General features: G+C 41.3%; 2 protein-coding genes across 2 annotated transcripts; both read left to right on the top strand.

Annotated features, from left to right (window-relative positions):
• Positions 1 to 13: 13 nt before the first annotated feature.
• On the top strand, positions 14 to 9,893 carry LOC147257099 (Fc receptor-like protein 5). The gene is made up of 13 exons (XM_086210872.1): positions 14 to 169; positions 242 to 268; positions 422 to 548; positions 621 to 796; positions 1,120 to 1,300; positions 2,119 to 2,225; positions 2,303 to 2,575; positions 2,668 to 2,970; positions 3,050 to 3,151; positions 3,234 to 3,261; positions 6,130 to 6,172; positions 6,278 to 6,343; positions 6,438 to 9,893. Exons 1-13 carry the CDS (start codon positions 139 to 141, stop codon positions 6,495 to 6,497), a joined length of 1,524 nt encoding a protein of 507 aa, XP_086066998.1. The 5' UTR covers positions 14 to 138; the 3' UTR covers positions 6,498 to 9,893.
• An 898-nt stretch (positions 9,894 to 10,791) lies between these two features.
• syngr2b (synaptogyrin 2b) lies at positions 10,792 to 18,964 on the top strand. The gene is made up of 4 exons (XM_086210861.1): positions 10,792 to 11,023; positions 13,770 to 14,007; positions 16,629 to 16,765; positions 17,981 to 18,964. Exons 1-4 carry the CDS (start codon positions 10,913 to 10,915, stop codon positions 18,239 to 18,241), a joined length of 747 nt encoding a protein of 248 aa, XP_086066987.1. The 5' UTR covers positions 10,792 to 10,912; the 3' UTR covers positions 18,242 to 18,964.
• The last annotated feature ends 1,297 nt before the right edge of the window (positions 18,965 to 20,261 follow it).

Below are 20,261 nucleotides of genomic sequence, written 5' to 3'. Positions count from 1 at the left end.
GTTTGCACATGTTTCAAAATGCATGCATGTGTGTATTTTTCACTCACAACGCGCTTCCTTGAAAACTGTCAAAATTCTTTGCAACTGCATCTCACAGCATAAGATTGGCATATATTAAGTCTACAACCGCTTCAAAAAATGTCCAGGTTCCTGATTGTGGTCATGATGGGTAAGCAGGTGAACAACACGACAGTAAACTTTATCTCATAGTTCTTCTAATTTGGTTTCTTTTCCTCTCTAGGGTTGTGCTACTGTAGCAAGGAGAGTAGTAAGTCCAGTCTGTTTGTGTGTGTGTGTGTGTGTGTGTGTGTGTGTGTGTGTGTGTGTGTGTGTGTGTGTGTGTGTGTGTGTGTGTGAATCAATACATTCTTAATAATCTCCCTTGAGTGCAATCTTGTTACATCCTTTTACTCTATGGCAGGCCAGTCACTTCTGGGGCGTCCAAAGCTGTTGGGACCTTCGGTGGCTTTGATCGGCGATATTGAAGAGTTTAATTGTGAATTGAAGGTCTACCCAAAGAATGAATCCATCCTGCTTCAGTTATTCAAGTAGCTATTTAAAGAAAAATCTAAAATCTTTGAAGCAAAAAGGAAATATCTCTAATGATCAGTCTTGTCTAGGGTGGGAAGTCATAGGAAGTTTCTGGGTGATTACACTTCTTTGGATGGGGAGACTGCTGTGTTCCTCATCATCATCCAAGATTATCACGATGGCAACCTGGAGTGTGTGGCCAGAGCACAGAACAATTCAGACATAGAGCCCACTGTGAGCTACACACACCACCTGAGAGTCATTGGTGAGTGTTTCAATATCTTCCAGTGTCCCTGTGGCAGTAACGTGATGTGCTTCGATGGTTTTTAAATGGACTGAAAGAGAAACCCATTTCCCAAAAGCTATACTCATGGGAGTTAATGCACATCTATTATTGCAACACTACTTATTTATCTATTATTTTTAACCAGATGAGTCACTTTGAGATTAAAAAAAATCTCTTTATCAAGGGAGCTCTACTTACGGTCACAAGTCAGCTTCGTGCACAGACTTAGTGGGCAAACAGAGAGAACTGTGTGCTGAAATGACTGTAAACAGAAACTCAGTATATTGCTCTCTGTCCCACAGACAGAGGGATGGAGGTTGACATGGGGTCCAGTGCAGTGGAGATCTTTGAGGGGAGATCACTGAAGCTTAAATGTTTGCTTAAAACTGAACCTGATGTCTCCTACGAGTGGCTGCTGGATGAGAGACCTCTCTCTCAGTCTCCTTTCCACACTATTAGAGATGATTACCTCTTGATTTACAGGTCAGTGCCATGGCAACGGCTTCTGGACACCTGCTACGGCATTAGCGGGTAGTTGCTATGCGGTTGTCATAGTATTCTCGGCAAAAGCAGGTTAAGATGCTTCATCTCATTTTCAAATGTGTTGTTACCAATCATAACATTTTTTTTTAATGGATCCGTAGTTTGAGTAAACAAAGAGTGCAGGAGTGGTGAGTGGAATTTTTTAAAGACACGTGTGTTCACAGCAGCAGATTAAAACAAATTTTCCTAACATTTGACCTTTTGGGAACTGGGCTGGTTTATTTTTTATTTTTGTCCAAAATTAATAAAAAGAAAATCTACACCACCAATGATGCTGTAGGCCCTTTTCATTGGAGATATTTGGACTTGTCAAAGCAGGAAAAACACAGACGTAAACTAGCATTAACCATTTGGTTTATTCCATTCATTTTCAAACTAAGTCATGTTAATGAGTGAACATGCACAAAGCCAGAGCATGGATGCAACAAGCATTAATGTTGTTTATTCCATCTTTTCCTGCTTTGAAAACCCCAAATATCTGTCCCTAAAAGAGCCTATTAAGGTAGTCCAACTAGGACGTGTTGGTCCGAGTTCAGCTTAGCTTAGCTTAGTTTAGCTTAACCTTGCTTAGCTTGGATTAGTTTACCTTAACATGACAATAACAGCTGTTTATTTCCAAATTTAGAAAAAAAACAAACATCAATAGCTGTATAATTCACAAATGAACATGTTATTCATTTAATCAGCAAACAAAGTTTGGGAGGAGTGGGAAGTTCTGAAATCAATATCATATCTGTTGTTGTTCTGGTCATCCTCAGCACCACATCTGCAAACAGTGGCTTGTACAAGTGTGTGGCCACCAACTCCAAAGCCACAACAAAGGACTTCACCTCCATGATCTCCAACATAACAGTCGTGGTCAAAGGTTCCTGCTTATCTCAGATTTATAGCTTTGATATAGTTTCTCAGAAAATAACATCCTCCTGCATTCTACCCCCTCAGACTTTGTGTCAGAACCAGAGATGTCCTTCACTGTGTTGAAGGAGGACTCCCACAACTATTCAGCCTTGGTCACGTGCCGGTCAACAAAGGGGACTCCACCTATCACCTTTTCGCTCACCAACATGCAGCACATGGTTGCCAGAACAACAGTTGAAGAGAGATATGCCACATTCAAAATTGCACTGCAGTTGGATCAACATGACGAACGGTTCTTTTGTATGGCCAACAATAGCAAGAACGTGGTGTTCAGTCAATCCTCGCCCTTAGTTATTGGTATGTTTTTTGTTGTTTGTTTGAAGTGGCTGACATCACTATGAAAAACAGACTCGTAATTTTGTCTTAACAATTCATAATTTGTCAATCAGTTCCTGTTGCCGGGCCAGTGGAGCTGCATTATGAACCCTACTTTGAGAACTATGCTGTCACTGCTCTGCTGTTCTACTGCAAGGCCGCGAAGGGATCTCATCCACAGTTCCAGTGGTTCTTCAACAGTACCCTTCTGCATGAGCAAGGAAGCTTCTACCACACGTTTGACCAGGCTCCAGAGCAGTCCATACTTATACTGTCTGTAGAGCATAGCAGCTCTGGAACGTACCACTGTGAAGTGTCCAACAACTTTGACAACACCACGACCATAAGCAGCAAGAAGTGGTACTTCGATAAAAATGGTAGTTGTTCAACTTGTCATTGAGTGGAATTCCTCTGAACGTTTTAGATGTCTGCTTTAATCTCTTCATTTTCCTCCAGCGCTGAATGCTGTTCCTGTGTCGGTGGTAGCAATCATCTTTGGATCTTCCGCGTTCTTGGTTCTCCTGGTCTCTTGGTGTTGCTGTATGGGTGTGATGTTCAGTGAGTGCACAGACTTGTTTTCCTCTGCTGTTGTTTCTCTTCATTTGCTACTTCAAAGTAACATCATTTTAACTTCTTCCAGGGAGAAGGCAGTATGGGGACAAGTCTCTGTGAGTAATTTCTCAGTTTCCATTTGATAATCACAGATTGCTCCAATTAGAGTTCACTCTGCACATCCAAGCTGGGACGTGTTGGTCAAAAGAAAAACAAAGTAAAAAAAAAAAAAAAAATAGCTAACAATGAAGTCGAAGCATTCATTGCTGTTATCAGACAACTTAGGAGGGAAATGACATCTGATAAAGGATGTGAAGATTCAGTCTCTCAGATTGTCTCATCTTTAATTCTGAAGAGATGACAATTTCAAGAGCCTCTGGCAAGTCAGTTTGCTTTTGTATAGCACATACATAGACTTCTGCTGATGTTGCTGCAGGGAATGTGGCCATGTGGTCCACACTGGTGAGGTCAACAGGCAGTGACGTGCGGTGAGGTTCATGGCTGGTGAGGCACTGACTTCATCACAATCAGATCCGTAAACATGAAAAAAAAAACTGCATTTAATAATAAAAAACAGACAAAAAATGTTCTCCATGTTTTGGCTTCTGTCTGCCATAGCTTCTTCAGCGCTTTGGATACTTCAGCGTTAACCTCCTGCTTCGACTGAAAATCCAATTTAGAAAATTGTTTTAGCTTAGAAATGTAATCCTCCCTTGTGAAATTATGGCCACTCAGGAGAAAAAAAAATAACTGAATGACTGCACTTGACTTTCCTTACAGTGAATTGTAGCTAAAGCAAAATAACTTTATAGAACAAATCAAAGGATGAATACAATAATTACATTTATTTTTTCAATTTACATTTTTTTCTTTCCATGATGACAGGTGAGGCACGGCCTCACTTGCCTCCCCTGACCGCACGTCACTGTCAACAGGTCACATATAGTCTATTGATGACCAAGGAACTGCAAAACTAACTTGTCTCCAATAAATGCTATGCTAAGTCACGTTTTTAAAATCCATCCATCAATCCATTTTCTTCCGCTTATCCTGTTGAGGGTCGCAGGGGGCTGGAGCCTATCCCAGCAGCCTTCACCCTGGACAGGTCACCAGTCCATCACAGGACCAACACATAGAGACAGACAACCATTCACACTCACAGTCACACCTACAGTCAATTTAGAGTATCAATCAGCCTTGTCCTCTCTTGATGTCTTTGGACTGTGGGAGGAAGCTGGAGTACCAGAGAGAACCCACACAGGAACAGGGAGAACATGGAGACTCCACACAGAAAGATCCCGTGCTGGAGCTTTGGAAATTTCTTGCTGTGAGGCGACAGTGTTAACCACTGCACCACCGTGCCGCCCCATTTTTAAAATAAAGACGAATAATAGTACCATAGATAATCACTTACCACTAGTTTACGAGTTCAATCTGACCCATCATGAAAAGTCCCGTTAAATAGAAATGTGAACAGTTCATAGCAGAGAATTAAGTATAGGCGCTTTATAGAAACCCTGTCTGCTCTACGGGCAGTAAGATGGTCATGTCATGCTGTATATTTTTGGTTTTTGCCTCTCAAAAACTCACAAGTAGGTGTCTTAAACTCACAAAGAATTTTTTTCACCATTTCCTCACTTCTGGGTGTCTCCAGAATGCAGAAAGAGCCAGGCATGCACGAAGCTATTGGCGACTCACCGCCACCAATTACAAACAGCAAAAGTGTCAAAAACATCCGTTTCTGAACTATCAAGTCCGTCCGTCCTAATTCTGGTACAATCCACACATTTTTTTATGTAGCCAAATGCTGAGTAATTCACACTTTACTTTGACTTGAGATAATAAAAAAAACAAAACAAATTCAATATAAAACTTTCGTTTTGCTGCTCATTCACAGTAGCGCGAGCTCAACCATCTGGCACATTTAGTCGAACCGGCTCATCTGTATCCATTCATGGTCGCACCAAACCAGAAGTGTTATAATTTGTTTGTTTTTCGATCAAATCAAAGTGTTTGTGTATTCCTGAGCATGCAGCTGGATAAAGAAGAATTAAACTGAAAAATGCACTTAGGAGTTTGTGAATCCATATATTTGGGCAGTTTTGCTGTTCTTTGTAATTGGTGGCTGTGGGGCACCATTAGCTTCAACTTGAATATATGAAGCTGATTCTTTCTGTATTATGGAAACATAAACGTGGTGAAAAATTATGTCTGTAAACTCAAGACAGGTATTTGCAATTACTTGAAAGGAAAAATCCATCGCTCAATAATTAAAGAAGTCTGATGAGTGTAAACAGCTGCAAGTGTCAGTGTCACCAAGTTGATTGTTCTCACAAGTTTGGACTGCACCGTAAAAAAGAAAGCTACAATCTATTCAGAAGAGTTTGTAGTGTTGATTGTTCAGGCATGAGAATTTAAATAGATCAGTATCAACGAGAAAATACACATCAGACCAATGATGTCAACCCTAATTGTGCATAAACATGTATTATTGAATAAATTGGATTTGAAATTGGTTGTTGGTACGACTAAGTTGAAAGAGGACCGTAGCTCCAGCGCATGTGCAGTGCGGTTTGGTCTACAGGGTTTCCAAATCATGAACCTGTTTAGGGCAGTTCAGTGGTGCGGTGGTGAGCACTGTCGCCTCACAGCAGGAAGGTTCCAGGTCTGACCCCCCTGTCCTCGTTAACAGGACAAGCAGTAGAAAATGTATGGATGTACTTATTTTGGCCAGTGAAAATAATTGACCAGAGTTAGAATTTACTGTGTGGTTAATTGTCTTTCACCATTCAGTCAGTAAGCTAATTCACATTGGCAAAATGAAGAATTTAGTGAGAATTAGTCAAACAAACAAAGTGTAATTGCTACAACAATGAAATGAAACCTAGAACAATCAAATGGCAAATCGTTGAGACAACTTGATGTTCTGACTGCATAAGGTTACTTTACATTTTTTAACTTTCTCAATTATTCTTTTCTTACAGCGTGGACATGGGGAGGATGGTTGCTGTACATGGAAATGAGCTGGTTAGCATTTGAAAGCCTTTTTTTTTTTTTAAACTGCTTCGTGAATGCAGACGACTCAAAGAATTTTTTTACATCACCATCCTTTGCTGTTTAAATTTCTTGTAGGATTTATCAGAATACACCGAGGACGCTGATGTGGTGAAATCAGCCAATGATGTTGAATTCGATCAGGTGAGAAGATCTAATAATAAACAGCACCGGTCAACCAGTCAGCCACTTGTAAACAGACAAGCAGTCATGTATACCGTGTCTGTGTTGTCCTCAGGCATCCCAAGGCTCTGGAGATGACATAACATTTGAGGAGGAACCACTGGAGGAGCCCTGAGGGCTCAAACTGTTTGCTGTGTGAATTATATCGCTGTTTTAAAAGATATCTTTTGATGAAACTCTGTGGTGTCTCTTCAGTTTGACCATTTGTATTATTCATTCATTTAGAGGAAGAAAAGCCACATGTGATCATTGTTGGCAAGAATGCGCAGGGGACATGTTTCCCTCCAAGGTTTTCTCCCTGAAACTCTGTCTGACCAACACTGAACACTGACTGAGAGAGAGATAAGCAACCCATGTTATAAAGGAAAAATCAAAAGTTTTGTTTGTTTTTTTCTGTAATTTTATTTGTTTTTTCTGAGTTTTTTTTAAACCCAAGGCAAGAATACCATGATTTTAGTGGTAATCCAACAGCATCCAAGTTCATATAAATCAAGAATTCATTGTTTTATTTATCCCATAATGTCCAATAAATGTGACCGGACCTCTATGTAGAGAGCAAATATTACACAGTTTCTTATTTATTTAAGAGTGTCCAGTATTTAATAAACTTTCAGTAGTCTCCAAATATTGTGACATAAGGACTCCAAAGCAGTACCAGATATTAATACTAGACAGGAACAACGGGACACAACTATTTAAATTCCATTTCAGTGCTTTGAATATTTTACACGTCTATATCAATTTCATTTCAACTAGATTATTCCTACTTCTATAGCCTATATGTATTTGTAAGATATAGATATATGACGGATTATTCAATTTGTTTATTGTGATGCTTGATTCTCAATGCTACAATAAAGAGCCAAGCTCTTTTGGTGTGATCTGGCGCTATATAAATAAAATTGACTTGACTTGATTGACTTGACACAGTCCAAAGACATCAAGAGAGGACGAGGCTGATTGATACTCTAAATTGACTGTAGGTGTGACTGTGAGTGTGAATGGTTGTCTGTCTCTATGTGTTGGCCCTGTGATAGACTGGTGACTTGTCCAGGGTGAACCCCGCCTCTCGCCCGAAAGCCTCTGGGATCGGCTCCAGCCCCCCCGCGACCCTTCATCAGGATAAGCGGTAGAAAATGGATGGATGGTTTCTGCATCTAGTTCCAGCTAGTTGGAAAGTATCTTGTTTTTGTTTTTCTAGGGTGTAACTGCAGATTATGTATGCACAAGCAGAAGCTGACTTGGACCGTGTTTGTCTCTAAGAAACCACCTTAGTTGTCTCATTTACATTCCTGACAAAAAGGGAGTTTTCTCCATCAAGCAAGGTAGTAAAAATAAGTCATCACAAATCTTGAGCCATCCTCTAAGAGTCTGAGCTTACTTTGGACTGAAGGAGGAACCTGATAATCCACCATTTTTGTTCTCTATGAGTGTTCAGCGCTCTCTGATGAAGACTGATGCAGAAACTGATGGAGATGGGGAATTTTTTCCAGGTGTAGTCCATGCACTTCATATACCTTCCACACAGAACACATTTCAGGTGACTTGGTGGTCCATGCTTGCTGCCCTGTGCCATGACAACCATATGAACAGGGAACACTTGGGTGATCTATCTTTTTTCTTCTCTATGACAGAATACTATACTCCTGATATTTTCAAATTTATTTTTTTTGGTTATATTTTACATTTCTGTATTTGAACTGTATTTTTTCTCTCTTAAAAGTTAATTTCTGCTGCTTGTTCCTCCACTTTTCCCACCATCTTCCTACACTCAGATTAATACTTTAAAACCTTCATTCTTCTTGGTTCAATCTGATCTCCTTCTTATTAAACAGTCCTTTTTCCCTTTACTTGCTGTTGGTAGACCTCCTTCTCCTTCAGCAACTCAGTTGTCAGCAACTTTAATTTCACTCCCACCATTAGATCATCATAGTGGGCCTCCAGTTGCTCTGCATTTTGGCTAGTTTGTTGTGTAGAGGCCTACAGCTGTACCTGTCCAAGTGGTGGAAATACACCACTAAACCTAGAGTGTTTAAAAATGAAGTTAATGTTAATGAAGACATTCTTCATCTTTTGCCCTTTAGGACAAGGTGGACTCATGAGCCTTTCCAATGGGCCTGCAGCTCCTTTTTGGCCAGGTACAAGTCATTCTGCAGCTTTTTCTTGACTTGCCGCCTAATTAGGTCCTTCCTGCTCAACAGCTCCATCAGACCCTTCTGTACTACAAACGTGCACTCAATTCGAACTACATGGATCTTCTTGTTTGGCTAGTTTTCTCAATCTGACTTTGCCTGCTGAATATGTTGCAGTGACTGACAGACAGAAATACACACGTAACATTAAGGTTAAATCACAGCCCTCTGACTTTGGATAGAAATTGCAAAGAAAAGGCAGCGGTGGAGGTCTTTCAAGTTTTACCTTTTGGCAAAAGGTGGACCCACGAGCCATTTAAAGGTCGAAAGACCCTCCAGCAGTTTTTGTCTGTCTTCCTGTCAGACAACAGTTTTCTGTTTTATGTGTTCAATGAGAGCCACAATTTGTATCTTTAGCTATGCAATTTCAGCTAAAATGCTCCAAAAAGTCTCCACTTTGTTCTGTATTGCTTCATTCTGAATATTCAGCTGGGGAGAGACCTCCAGATGCACTTGTGCAAGTGAGTGAAATACACAAATGTACATGCGGGGTTTAAATACTGGTATTTAGATATAGATATGTTATACATGCATTTTTTAATGTGTTTAGGTAACAAGTACAAGTATATCAAGGAACACTGATTCACTATCATTTTGACTGCATTACGGGTTGAACTCTGAGATTAAAGTCCGAAGTCTGTGTGCCAGGAAATAATAATTATTACATAATTTTGCATAATTCTATGCAAGTTGTGATATTGTGCATGATACAATATCACCCTGTGTCCATCTAGTCCAGCTGAGAAGCCAGGAGCTCTCCTGAAGGGGAGATGCAATAACTGTGGTACGGAAACTGGTGAGGTTAAAAATGTCGACAGAAGGCACTTGTTATTGGAGGTGGTTCTACACTTGCTCTATTTGTCATGAGGCAAATTTTGTTGTGCTTTGGCATGATAAAAAAATAGAATGACATGTTAAGAAATGGTGGCACGGTGGTTAGTGCTGTCGCCTCACAGCAAGAAGGTTCCGGGTTAGAGTCCCGGCTCCATCACAGGATCTTTCTGTGTGGAACCTCCATGTTCTCCCTGTACCTGTGTGGGTTCTCTCTGGTTCTCCAGCTTCCTCCCACAGTCCAAAGACATCAAGAGGGGACGAGGCTGATTGATACTCTAAATTGACTGTAGGTGTGACTGTGAGTGTGAATGGTTGTCTGTCTCTATGTGTTGGTCCTGTGATGGACTGGTGACCTGTCAAGGGTGAACCCTGCCTCTCACCTGAAGGCAGCAGGGATAGACTCCAGCCCCCCGTGACCTTTAACAGGATTAAAAGTCAAAAATGGATGGATGGATGTATTGAGGAAAAATACCTCACCTCCTGAATTGTCCTGATGCTCTATGTGAGATGAATAAAAAAAAAAGTGTAAAATTTTTCTTCAGAAAATTGTAAATCTGCTCTCTATCCACAGTAATTAAATCTTCTCATGAGTTCTTCTCAGTCCCAGGTTTGTCACCTCTACTTATACCACACAGTCAGCTGAAATCATGCTGTTGCACCTCATTTTCCCCCCATGCTCCACTTTTACCTGCTGCATTCACCCTCATGTCCTACCTGCAAGTTGTGGTGAATTGCATTCTGTTGAATTTAAACATAAACAAACAGCAAGAGTAAGGTTATATGATAAAATAAAGCATAAAAATAAATTAGGTGAAATGAAATGTAATTAAATTAAGTAAATAAGGCAACTTGCTTAAAGATTTTTAAAATTTTTCAGTCAGTCCAAGAGTCCTTAAGCATATTAACAGTCATACATAATACTTTATTACAATGTCTCAATGAAATTAGACTCCATTAATACGTTTACCAAGCAGTCAGTCGGATACACAGATCTTTATTTATTGTTTGTTTTGTTTGAAAGACAGGAATTGTGACACATTCTGATGAAGATTCCGTACTTTTTCATTTGCAGAAGTAATATTTGTTAAAGTTAAAGGCAGATCTTCGGTAATTCCTAAAACAGATTAAATTAAAGTCGTACTTTTCCAATTAAATATTTTATTTACCCTTAATATTATATTCAACATATCAGATAATTATGTAGGAATATTCTCTTCGGTAATTATAAGTTTTTGACATTAAAATAGTTTTTCATTTTAATGGCTGCGGTGAGGGGTTTATTATCTACTGTGGGTATATGTGCGGTGCGTATATTTGCTGTTCTTCCGGCCTGCAGCCTCTCCTTAGCCCCACCCCTCGTGCTCCTGGTGCTGCTCGGGTGCGCGTCAAATTCCCCACCTCGGCGACACTGACTGGAGACAGTGTTTGTTTGTTTAGCGAGCCGAGCAGAGCGACCCTTTAAGTCGCGCTTTACCCCACTTTGACTCCGAAGGGGAGCTGAGGAATGGAGGAGACGGGCAGCACGAGCGTTTACGGGGCTTCGCTCGCGGGAGGAGGCTTCAACGTCCAGAAGTTTATCCGACAACCGCAAACCATCGTGCGGCTGCTGAGCTGGGTGAGTGTGGTCTGGATGCGTGAGGGAGCGCAGGACGTCACACGCAGTGTCCAAAGGTTCACCGGACACGGGGAGATATTGTGCCTGATCTGGGAACAGGTGCACCTGGCCTGGAGCCCGACAACCTTTTCGGTCTGCGGAGCGGCTGAATAGAATAGTTTTATTTTTATCAGCCAGTTCAGGCGGCGTCTCCAAGGGGCGTCATGTTGCATGCAGCTGGTGTTTGACAGCAGCTCGGTGACGGTACATGTCAGCACTGCTAAGGACAAAAGACAAGGCTGTCCAACACCGGTGGATCCTCCGCTGGTTGCAGCTAAACATAGCCTGCCTGATAAGAGGTTCTGGGTAGTTTCAACACAAACTAGCAAAAGATTGTTGTTACATGGATGACGCAGACAGATTGACCTGATTTCACGTTATTCTTTATCTGAAGATATAATACAGGATGGATTTGCATACTGGGGGAAATCCATGTACTGTACCTGGGAAAGTTCAGGGAAGTTGATCACCTGTTGCTAGGCAAATCTTATAGCACGTTTGTTTGTGAGTAGGACACTAATGTGAAAAGTTATCGTGACTCTTCACCAGAGAAATTATACAAATACTTGTTGTCTTAACTCTTTGAGAACACAGATAGCAGGACAGGATGTCCTTGACTTCATGAATCTGTGAGTTCTGCATCAGAGTGGAATTTAGATTCTTGAGGTCATAGTCTTGTAGTTGTGTACTGGTTGGTTGTTAGGCCTCAGGCAGGGGGAGAGGAGCTGCTGACTGTCAGGCTGTGAGGAAACACACAGCTTAACCTGGATAGTGCAACACATCCAGCATGGCGTACAGGACAGAATGTGCAGTTGGTTGCCACAACTGTTAGGTGTTTATGTGTTTCCCAAGCTGTGTGTGTGTGTGTGTGTGTGTGTGTGTGTGTGTGTGTGTGTGTGTGTGTGTGTGTGTGTGAGTGAGTGAGTGAGCATGTGGGGGCACACTGGGAGATTACATGTGTATCACTTGTAAACAGGGGCAGATGGGCTGGTAAGGTGATGCCTCTCTCTGGCTGACCCTCTCTTTCAGTGAATGTGTAGTATCTCATTTCTCAAACACATACACACACTAGCTTGCATGGCTATCTTTGGTAGGACATTATATTTACTTACATTCATCGTGTACAGCCTAAGACCAACCACAACCTCAGAAATTACACTTTGCTGCTTTAGGACCAGTCTTTGATCCACATGATCACAGTGCTTTTACCAGAAAGGGTCTCTGATAGGTCACAGAAACCGCTGCTTATTCTTGTACTTTATGAACCTGCACTCAAATCCACGCTGGCTGGATTTCATATGTTGGGTCCCAGCCTTTGGAGCAATAATCGTTAACTCATCCTAAATGTCTCATAATGCACCACACACCAGCTCCTCTTCTGTACTTCACTGCTGGCCTGACTGTTAAAACACCAGACCATCAAAAGGACAGCGGCGGTTTTATGTCTTCTACTTTCTTGTCTCATGGTACCAGACCTCAGAGATCTTCCCCTACTGGGGGGGATTTCTGAATGGTGGTGAGAACAACCCCCAACAGACTCCCGCCCCTTACATCTGCTCATGGACACGCCTTGCGGGAAATGACGTGGACTCCCAATTGTTGCAAATCAGTTTCACACATAGAGTGGGGCAGACCAGACATACAGATAAATGACATCCTCATGAGAGATTGTTTCTTTTGAAATGATGAACATGTTTCACTATAAACTTGAACAACAAATTTTAAAGGAGTATTTTTGGTGACCTTGCCTGTTGCTGGTACACGACTTTTACTGGTACCAACTTGAAGGGCCCCAAAGACTCTTGAGTTGTTCTTCCATGTTTTTTGTTTTTTGTTTTTTTTTAACTTACTTTTAACTCCAAAACCTGGGGGATTGTTCTTGGTCTCTATATTTTTTTCCCCCAAAAGGTCAAATGTATGGTTTGGGAAATTTCGGGCTGCTGTGTCTTCACATATAAGCTTTTTTTTTTATATATATATATATATGTCATGTAGACAATCTACACATCCATCGTTCCTGTCTCACCATCTTCTGCCTCATCCCCTCAGCAGGATGACGGTCTCTCCTCCTTCCCACCAGGCAAACATTCCCTCTGTATCCTCCACCCAGATCTCATTATGAGTGTTGTTAGGGAACTGGTGGCATCTCTCGAGTCACAAGGACAGCAGCTGCACTCAGAACTAGGTCACATGGTGAGGCGGGTAACCAGAACAGACAGCAGCAGACCATGGGACGGTCTGAGGGAGAGGGCGGCAGTGAGCAGCAGTCGTCCCTGTATAATGGACATTTTCTAAATTTCCCACATGGAAATGTGTTTTTGAGCAGGGACTTTCCTGATTTTCTTCATGTTTCATACGTTCAATATTTGTTCAAATATTCACCTGACCACATTCAGCAGAGCTGCGGGGCTGATTGGCGGTAGATGTCCCACTTTCTATGAATGCTCCAAGCTCAAGCTTTTGAAAGAATCCCAGCAGGAAGCGTGCACTCTATTTTTGAGATAATTTTACATTTGCATTCTCTTTAACTGCAACTACGAGCTCGGTATGCCTGTATGTTTTGCTTTTAAAAATGAAAAGTATGCAGTGTAAGGTTAATGGGTAAACTAGACAAGCCTGCAGAATGTTTCTTTTGGTTGTTGTAAATCATTGATGGAACGGAAGAATAAAATAAACGCCACGTTGTCATGTTTCTGTCTAACTGTAGGTCTTTGCCATTGTGGTTTTCGCGTGCATCACCACAGAAGGCTACATCAACCCTCCCAACAGTGCCCAGGCAAAGTGCATCTTCAACAGTAATGATTCGGCATGTCACTACGCCACTGGCATCGGCGTGATCGCCTTCCTGGCCTGCGTGGGCTTTCTGGTGTTGGATGTTTACTTGCCGTTCATGAGCAATGCTCAAGAAAGGAAGTATGCTGTGATGGTAGACTTGGGATTCTCAGGTAAGACAGATCATGTTGCTTTTTTAAAATTTTGATATTTTCAACTTTCTGTCCACAATGTACATAATGTAAGCCACATGACTCCACTGGTCGTCTTAACAATATGGAATATTTTTGCTTGCAATGAGAGCATTGTCTCGATTTTACCGCCCACAACTCTCTTATTCTGGGTAACTGTCACTGCTCTCATCCCTCCTTTTCAGTGAACAAGTCCTGATAAACCCACTGGACACTATCTCCTACAGAACATTTAGCTGCTAAATTCATTAGAATGCAGGTTAAGAGAAAATCCTTAGTCCGTTAACCCTGAAATGAAGGAAAGTCTGGGTTTTCTGCCTTTTCTGGAACACAAACCTAAAATAGAAGGGTAACTCCAGCCTGTTTCAGAGAGACTGTTCCTATGGTGTGTGACGCTATCCTGGTTGGGAGCAGGTTTGCTTCAGCCGCAAATGCTGTTTCATTTCCTTATTCATTCCCTCAGAATGTAACACACAAACATTTTGGAGGAGTTTTATCGTCTTTTTTGATGTAAAATTGTGGTTGGTTGATCTTGTCTGTTAGGTGTAGGATATAAAAGGTATGTTTTTGTTGAGCATTACTCCTCCCTTTGTTGTGGGTCTTACTGATGAATATGCTGCATTAGTTACATATACGCTGGGAGTTGATGTCAAGACCCTGACTCGATGTATTACCATTCCCAGATGATTTAACAGTCTATTAAATATCTGAATAATTGTATCTGTACTTACATAACCGACATTAAAGCCACCACACACTGAAATAGCAACTGAGTGATTGTGAAATTCAAGTGTGATTGAGTGTGAAATTAATAGATAACATTCAAACTCAGGCAGGGTCTCCAGCAGTGATTTTCTCCTACATTGATCCTGTCTTTTCTGGCCTTTTTTCCCCCCCTAAGAATATGCTCATGCTTGCTTTATGTTCATATGAGAATTTCTAATTCCACAGGGATGAAGTACATGGACCTCTTCTTGTTAGTTGTTCGCCATGGTAAATCGTAGTATTGGGACACCATTAATATTGCATTTTTACAGTCGTGGCTCACACGCTGAACTCAGAGTGAATCCACCCTGAGTTCAATAAATTAACCCCAAATCAGCTGTTCTGGAAGCAGAAACTCAGTTTCCCATCTGGCTGTAAATCAACTCACAGTTCAGGGTTTGACTCAGAGTTGATTGAACCTCCACTCCGAAATTGGCCCCATAACCTGAATAAGCATAAACTGCTTTTGCTCTCAAATGGATTCGTCAGAATAAACAAGCACTAAAAAACCATGTCGGTGGGAGGAGCTGTCAGTGTCACGCCATTGCAGTCTGGATTGAGACGGAGTGAAAGTGTTGTTTTGCTTTTAAGTTTCCAAACTTTTGAAACATTAAACAAAAAGCATATATTTTCCTTTCAAGTGCACTTGAGCTCCCCAAGATGTTTCTTTAGAAAAAAACAGCCATGTGTATAGTGCCCCATGGCCACCGACTGTTTACAACAGCAAAAGTCATCTGGTATAGTCCAGTTTTCCAGTTTTCTGTCTTTTTCCCGACTGGTTCACATCCTGAATTTTGGAACTCCATAAATGTTTACCAAACAAAAAGTCCTCCGCTGTTTCTCTTTGACTATAAGACTAAGTTGTCCATGCTGTCATTTCACTGGCTTGCCGTGACACAACATCTCCCTCCTCCACCCCACCAATAAACAAATTATCAAGTAACCACTACTGGATGATATAAAAATAGAAAGGATGAGCCAACCCCGCCTTAAAGTGAAGATTCGATGTGGACGGCTGGGTCGTGTACGTAGACTAAACGCTACAATTGTGTTGCTGCTCTGTAGGTGGTTGGGGATAAACTCTTTTCTCTGGACACCCAACATTTTTGTGAGTGAAAGCAGTAAATCTTGATTACTAATTCCAAATGATAGATTTTCTGATTATGCTCTTTTGGTCCCGCGCTTTGGACAGAACATGAAGTCAATTGTTGCTTTAGTGCAATAAATGTTTAAGTATGTCATTTACCACATCTTACTGTGATGTGATGTGGAATTTCAGGAACATTACAGCATAAACATGTATATTAATGAGATCAGCTAACTTTTGGAATTGAAAATATATATTTTTACTTCATTTTTTTTATATAAACCCCCCGAGTGTGAAGGTAGAGATAACGGTCAGTTTTCTCATGTTGCTGCAAAGCCTTTTCTTGAGGCCGTCTGAGTGCTGGCGTTGTGCAGGACAGACATCAGCCTGTTTTCCTGACCAAACATACCCTATTATTATTCATTGTGTCCAACAGTAGATGACGGTGCAGGGGCAGGATGACCTCACAGATTTTGATTGAATTAAACATTCATCAGCTGTATATGACACCGTAAACAGTCCGCTATTCTTCAGGGAGACAAAGACGTGGCAGTTTGGAGTTCGGCTGCTGGTCATTTGAGCTGATTGTCTTTGATTCTTTGGACACATTGTTTGTGCTCTTTTGTGTGTATCAGGAACTGACTTCTCATATCTGTGTTTTCAGCTGAGCCTGTTTGATTTTCTTTCATGCACTGAGGAAACTCCTTCATTTGTATCTGAGCAGATGTGTTTGTGCATCTGTGTTTTCTAGGGGCGTGGACCTTCCTCTGGTTTGTGTGTTTCTGCCTGTTGGCCAGCCAGTGGGGTCGCACACACGACATCAGCAGTATCCCTGAGGATGCGGCTCGTGCTACCATAGCCTTCTCTTTCTTCTCCATCGCCACTTGGGTGAGCAAGGATGCTTTTCTTATTTTGTCTTTCTTTCAATAAGACCAGCTACAAAATTGCCACCTTCCCTTTGTCTTTAACAGCCTTTTCTTAAAATAAAGCAGTCTGTGGCTTCAGTTTGCTGTCAAAAGCTGTCTTCACTGCATTGTTGGTCAGGTTTTTGAGGTAGTATCGCTTCAGTAAAAAGCACCTGTCACACAGCCTGCTCAAGTTGGAAATACTGCACGTAGATGGACAGAATGTTCAGCCACTGAGTTAGAAGCCAAGCTAGTTGTAGGATTAAATCAACACCTTTGTAAAAGGGAAAATTGGACCAGCGGCTATACTCAAAACCTTGACGCCCTTTTATCATAAAGACACTTCCAAAACTACCTGGTCTGGTTTAGGGAACACATTTTGAGTTCACAATGATCTTTTGATAAAATGATTTTTTTTCCGGCAGACAGCCTTGGAGGCAAACTTTCCCCTCACGCTGCTCAGAACACCAGTGCTGTTGAGTTTATTGTTGTTGGATATCAGAAGCCTTTCGGCAGCCTCACACCACCATTTTTTTTTTATTCTTGGTGAACAAGTAAAGCGTCATTTTTATGGCGGTATTTTTGAATCTGTAGAAAAGTAGTCACAGACTGTACAAGTCCTCCTTGGTGATGCGTTCAAGTGTTCATGGAAACCTCCTAAGTTTCGCACTTTGAGTGAAGTGTTGAAAAGTTTCTAAAGCAGGAAACTATCATGAAGGTTGGTTTAAGAATGTATGAAAATGTAACAAAATATAATGTCACAATAATATTTCTTATTATTACAATGGAATAAAATAAAGTCCATGCTCCACTGGAAGGCATACTAACCCCTCATTTCTGACAAGAAAGGGACATGATGAATACCATTTGTTTAGAAAGGACACTTAATTGTCATTGTTTTAAAAGAGCACAAGAAAAGACTGACTGGAACATTTCCATTCAGCAGCAGCATTATAAAATCCGGTGTATGTATGAATGTGTGTGTATAAAAATACAGTCGTTGCACTACATTAAAGGAAATGGCTTCTAAACAGTAGACAGACAAAGCTATGTGCAGTGAAAAAATGAATAAATCAGTGGTTTAAAGTGTAGTGACTAAATTACTGAATGAATAAATAAGTACATGTTAGACAAACATTGACATAACGTGATAAAGTGTTCAAACCTCTTGTCAGACTGACATCTTCCTCTCCTGCAGGGAATCCTGACCTACTTGGCTCTGGGTCGTTTCCGCCGAGGTGCTAATGAAGTCACCCTTCCAACCTACGCAGAGCAGCCAGCAGATCACCACACCCCTTACCCTCCGACCTATGCCCCCACCTCCTACAACCCCACCACCTACACTCCCACCACGTACACTGCTTATCCCAGTAGTGTGCCTGACCTGCATCAGCAGCCTGCCTTCATCCCAAACATCCAGCCACATGACGATGCAGGCTACCAGCCGCCGAACTACTGAGGAGCAGCCCAGGCTGTCCGTCGGTAGACTGACTGCAGTTGCACTGCACACACCCAGAGCTATATCACATTGATATGGCTTTATGTTTGATTTATCTCTTTTCCAATTATTGTCCAACCTGAGGAGTGGAGGAGTGCAACTGTAAGTTAGAAATGAGGTACACTGTGGTTTCTGTCGAAGGCTCACAGCTCTGGTCTGTGGTCAGATCTTGAATCGTCGGGCTGAGTGTTGAGATTACTGCTGATGATTGGGTAATCTGACTTTAGACCTGTGTGCCAAGATGCAACTCTTACCTCAAGCAGGCTGATCGTAAAGGGGATAGATAGATGTCATGTACCTAGGAGGTCAAAGGTCAAAAACGTGCCTGTATAATTTGGACAGCACCAATCAGAGTGGAAGAGGCCAGTGCCTATGTGTTTCTCCTTACTCTGAAGGAACCTGATACCGTGCCTTTGTACATAGATTTCACTATGAAAAGCCACCATTTTAATGGTTATGTGTGCCAGATTGTTGTTCTTTGTTTTGGTTTTCCTATTTCATTCATGGATGTTTCCTCTCCAGTGCCTTTATCTTGAGGACCTGTCAACACGATAGCTTGCAATAATTTATTTAGTAAATTTAGTGGTGGGAGCATTGAATAGTCGAAGGTGCCACTATGAAGCCCTGCTATGAAGTTTGTGTGAAACAAGGAAATTTTGCAATTAAAGTGGTAATTCACCCAAATGATTTATTTTTTTCCTTTCAGTTTCTCACAACTCGGTGTATTGAGCTCACAAAGGTGCCTGTCCCTCCTGTATCACCTCTTTGTGACTCCACAATGTAGAAAGAGCCAGTCATGTATGTTTAGCTTGAAGCTTATGTGGACCGATGGCTAACCATAGCAAAACTGTCCAAAAATGTTAGTGAATAAACTCTCAAGCTCTGTGTCCAGAGTAATCCAGAAACGTGCTGAACTGGAGGGTTAAAGCTTGTGTTGTGCATTTGTTGTTTACTGAGCATGTAACTGGAAAAAAAAAGACTTGAGTGTTAGTAGACAGGCCTTTTGCAGTTTTGCTTTTTTGTTGTTGTTATTACTGTCCCTGTTAGCCATCAGTCTCCGTTAGCTTCAAGCTAAATCTAGATAGCTGGCTCTTTCTAAGGTCGCAAAGAAGTGATGCAGGAGGGAAAACATCTCCTTTACCTGAGGACACCTAATTGTCAGAATTTGGAGAAAAAAAACACTTTAGTGCAAAGTGTTATTTTAATTTTGTTTGCTTTATAACCATAAAATTACTTTTCGAGTAAGATTTTTGGGGTTCTTTGTGCAACAGTAACATGGCTCGTGTTTACCATCTCACTTTAACTACACATTTATAAACAACTCTGTTAACGTGAATCATTGTAGATGTGGTTTTCTGGCACTCGCAGACAATTTTGCCCTTGAATCTCAGTGTCAGAGCAAGATAGAGGGCCAGAGAACATGTCTTCATACTAAACTGTCACTTATTAACTACCAGCAATAATGCAGCTACAGGCCTCTCAGGTCTTCATACCACCCCAGTGTGTATCCCCTCAGTGGGAGATTAATACTCATTTTGAGACAGTCTTTTACTTTGTGCCTGGTGGGAAAATTTAACGTCTCAAATTTTTTGTCTGGATCCTATTTGTGCAGTTGTTAAATCCAGTTTTTGCTTTGTGTCCTAAAGTTGTTCCAGAGATGAAGTCTTTAGGCAGCATGACAGACCTCAAGTGTAATTATTGTTTTTATGTCACATGACACTGTTGCGGTACCGCATTTAAGTTATTGGAACGAAACATGAAAAACACTGGTAAATAAGATGTGCTGTGATTAAATATGACGTATTTAAGCCAAGCAGCTGTGTATCACAACTGCTTGCCGCTGTGCATTTGTTCTTTGAAAGAGACCATTTTCATTCTCAAGAATATCAGGTCACTATTCCTTACTGAACCCTTAAAAATTACATTTAACCATGTGACAGTGAAGACCGTAGCCTATCATTATGAAACAACTTGAATCAAT

The sequence above is a fragment of the Aulostomus chinensis genome, chromosome 8 (assembly GCF_037954235.1).
Source record: "Aulostomus chinensis isolate RoL2024-O1b breed Wild chromosome 8, RoL_Achi_v1.0, whole genome shotgun sequence".
In the NCBI taxonomy this organism is placed as follows: domain Eukaryota; kingdom Metazoa; phylum Chordata; class Actinopteri; order Syngnathiformes; family Aulostomidae; genus Aulostomus; species Aulostomus chinensis.
Note: the sequence above shows the minus strand (reverse complement) of the source record. Positions and strands in the feature narration are given on the sequence as shown.

Bases quoted from the DNA above. Each gene is read 5' to 3' on its own strand.
- LOC147257099 (XM_086210872.1), top strand. From the start codon at position 139: ATGTCCAGGTTCCTGATTGTGGTCATGATGG. The intron at 170-241 runs GTAAGCAGGTGA...TTTCCTCTCTAG, and splicing joins CCTGATTGTGGTCATGATGG to GGTTGTGCTACTGTAGCAAG. The intron at 6,173-6,277 runs GTTAGCATTTGA...AATTTCTTGTAG, and splicing joins CTGTACATGGAAATGAGCTG to GATTTATCAGAATACACCGA.
- syngr2b (XM_086210861.1), top strand. From the start codon at position 10,913: ATGGAGGAGACGGGCAGCACGAGCGTTTACGGGGCTTCGCTCGCGGGA. The intron at 11,024-13,769 runs GTGAGTGTGGTC...GTCTAACTGTAG, and splicing joins TCGTGCGGCTGCTGAGCTGG to GTCTTTGCCATTGTGGTTTT. The intron at 16,766-17,980 runs GTGAGCAAGGAT...CCTCTCCTGCAG, and splicing joins TCTTCTCCATCGCCACTTGG to GGAATCCTGACCTACTTGGC.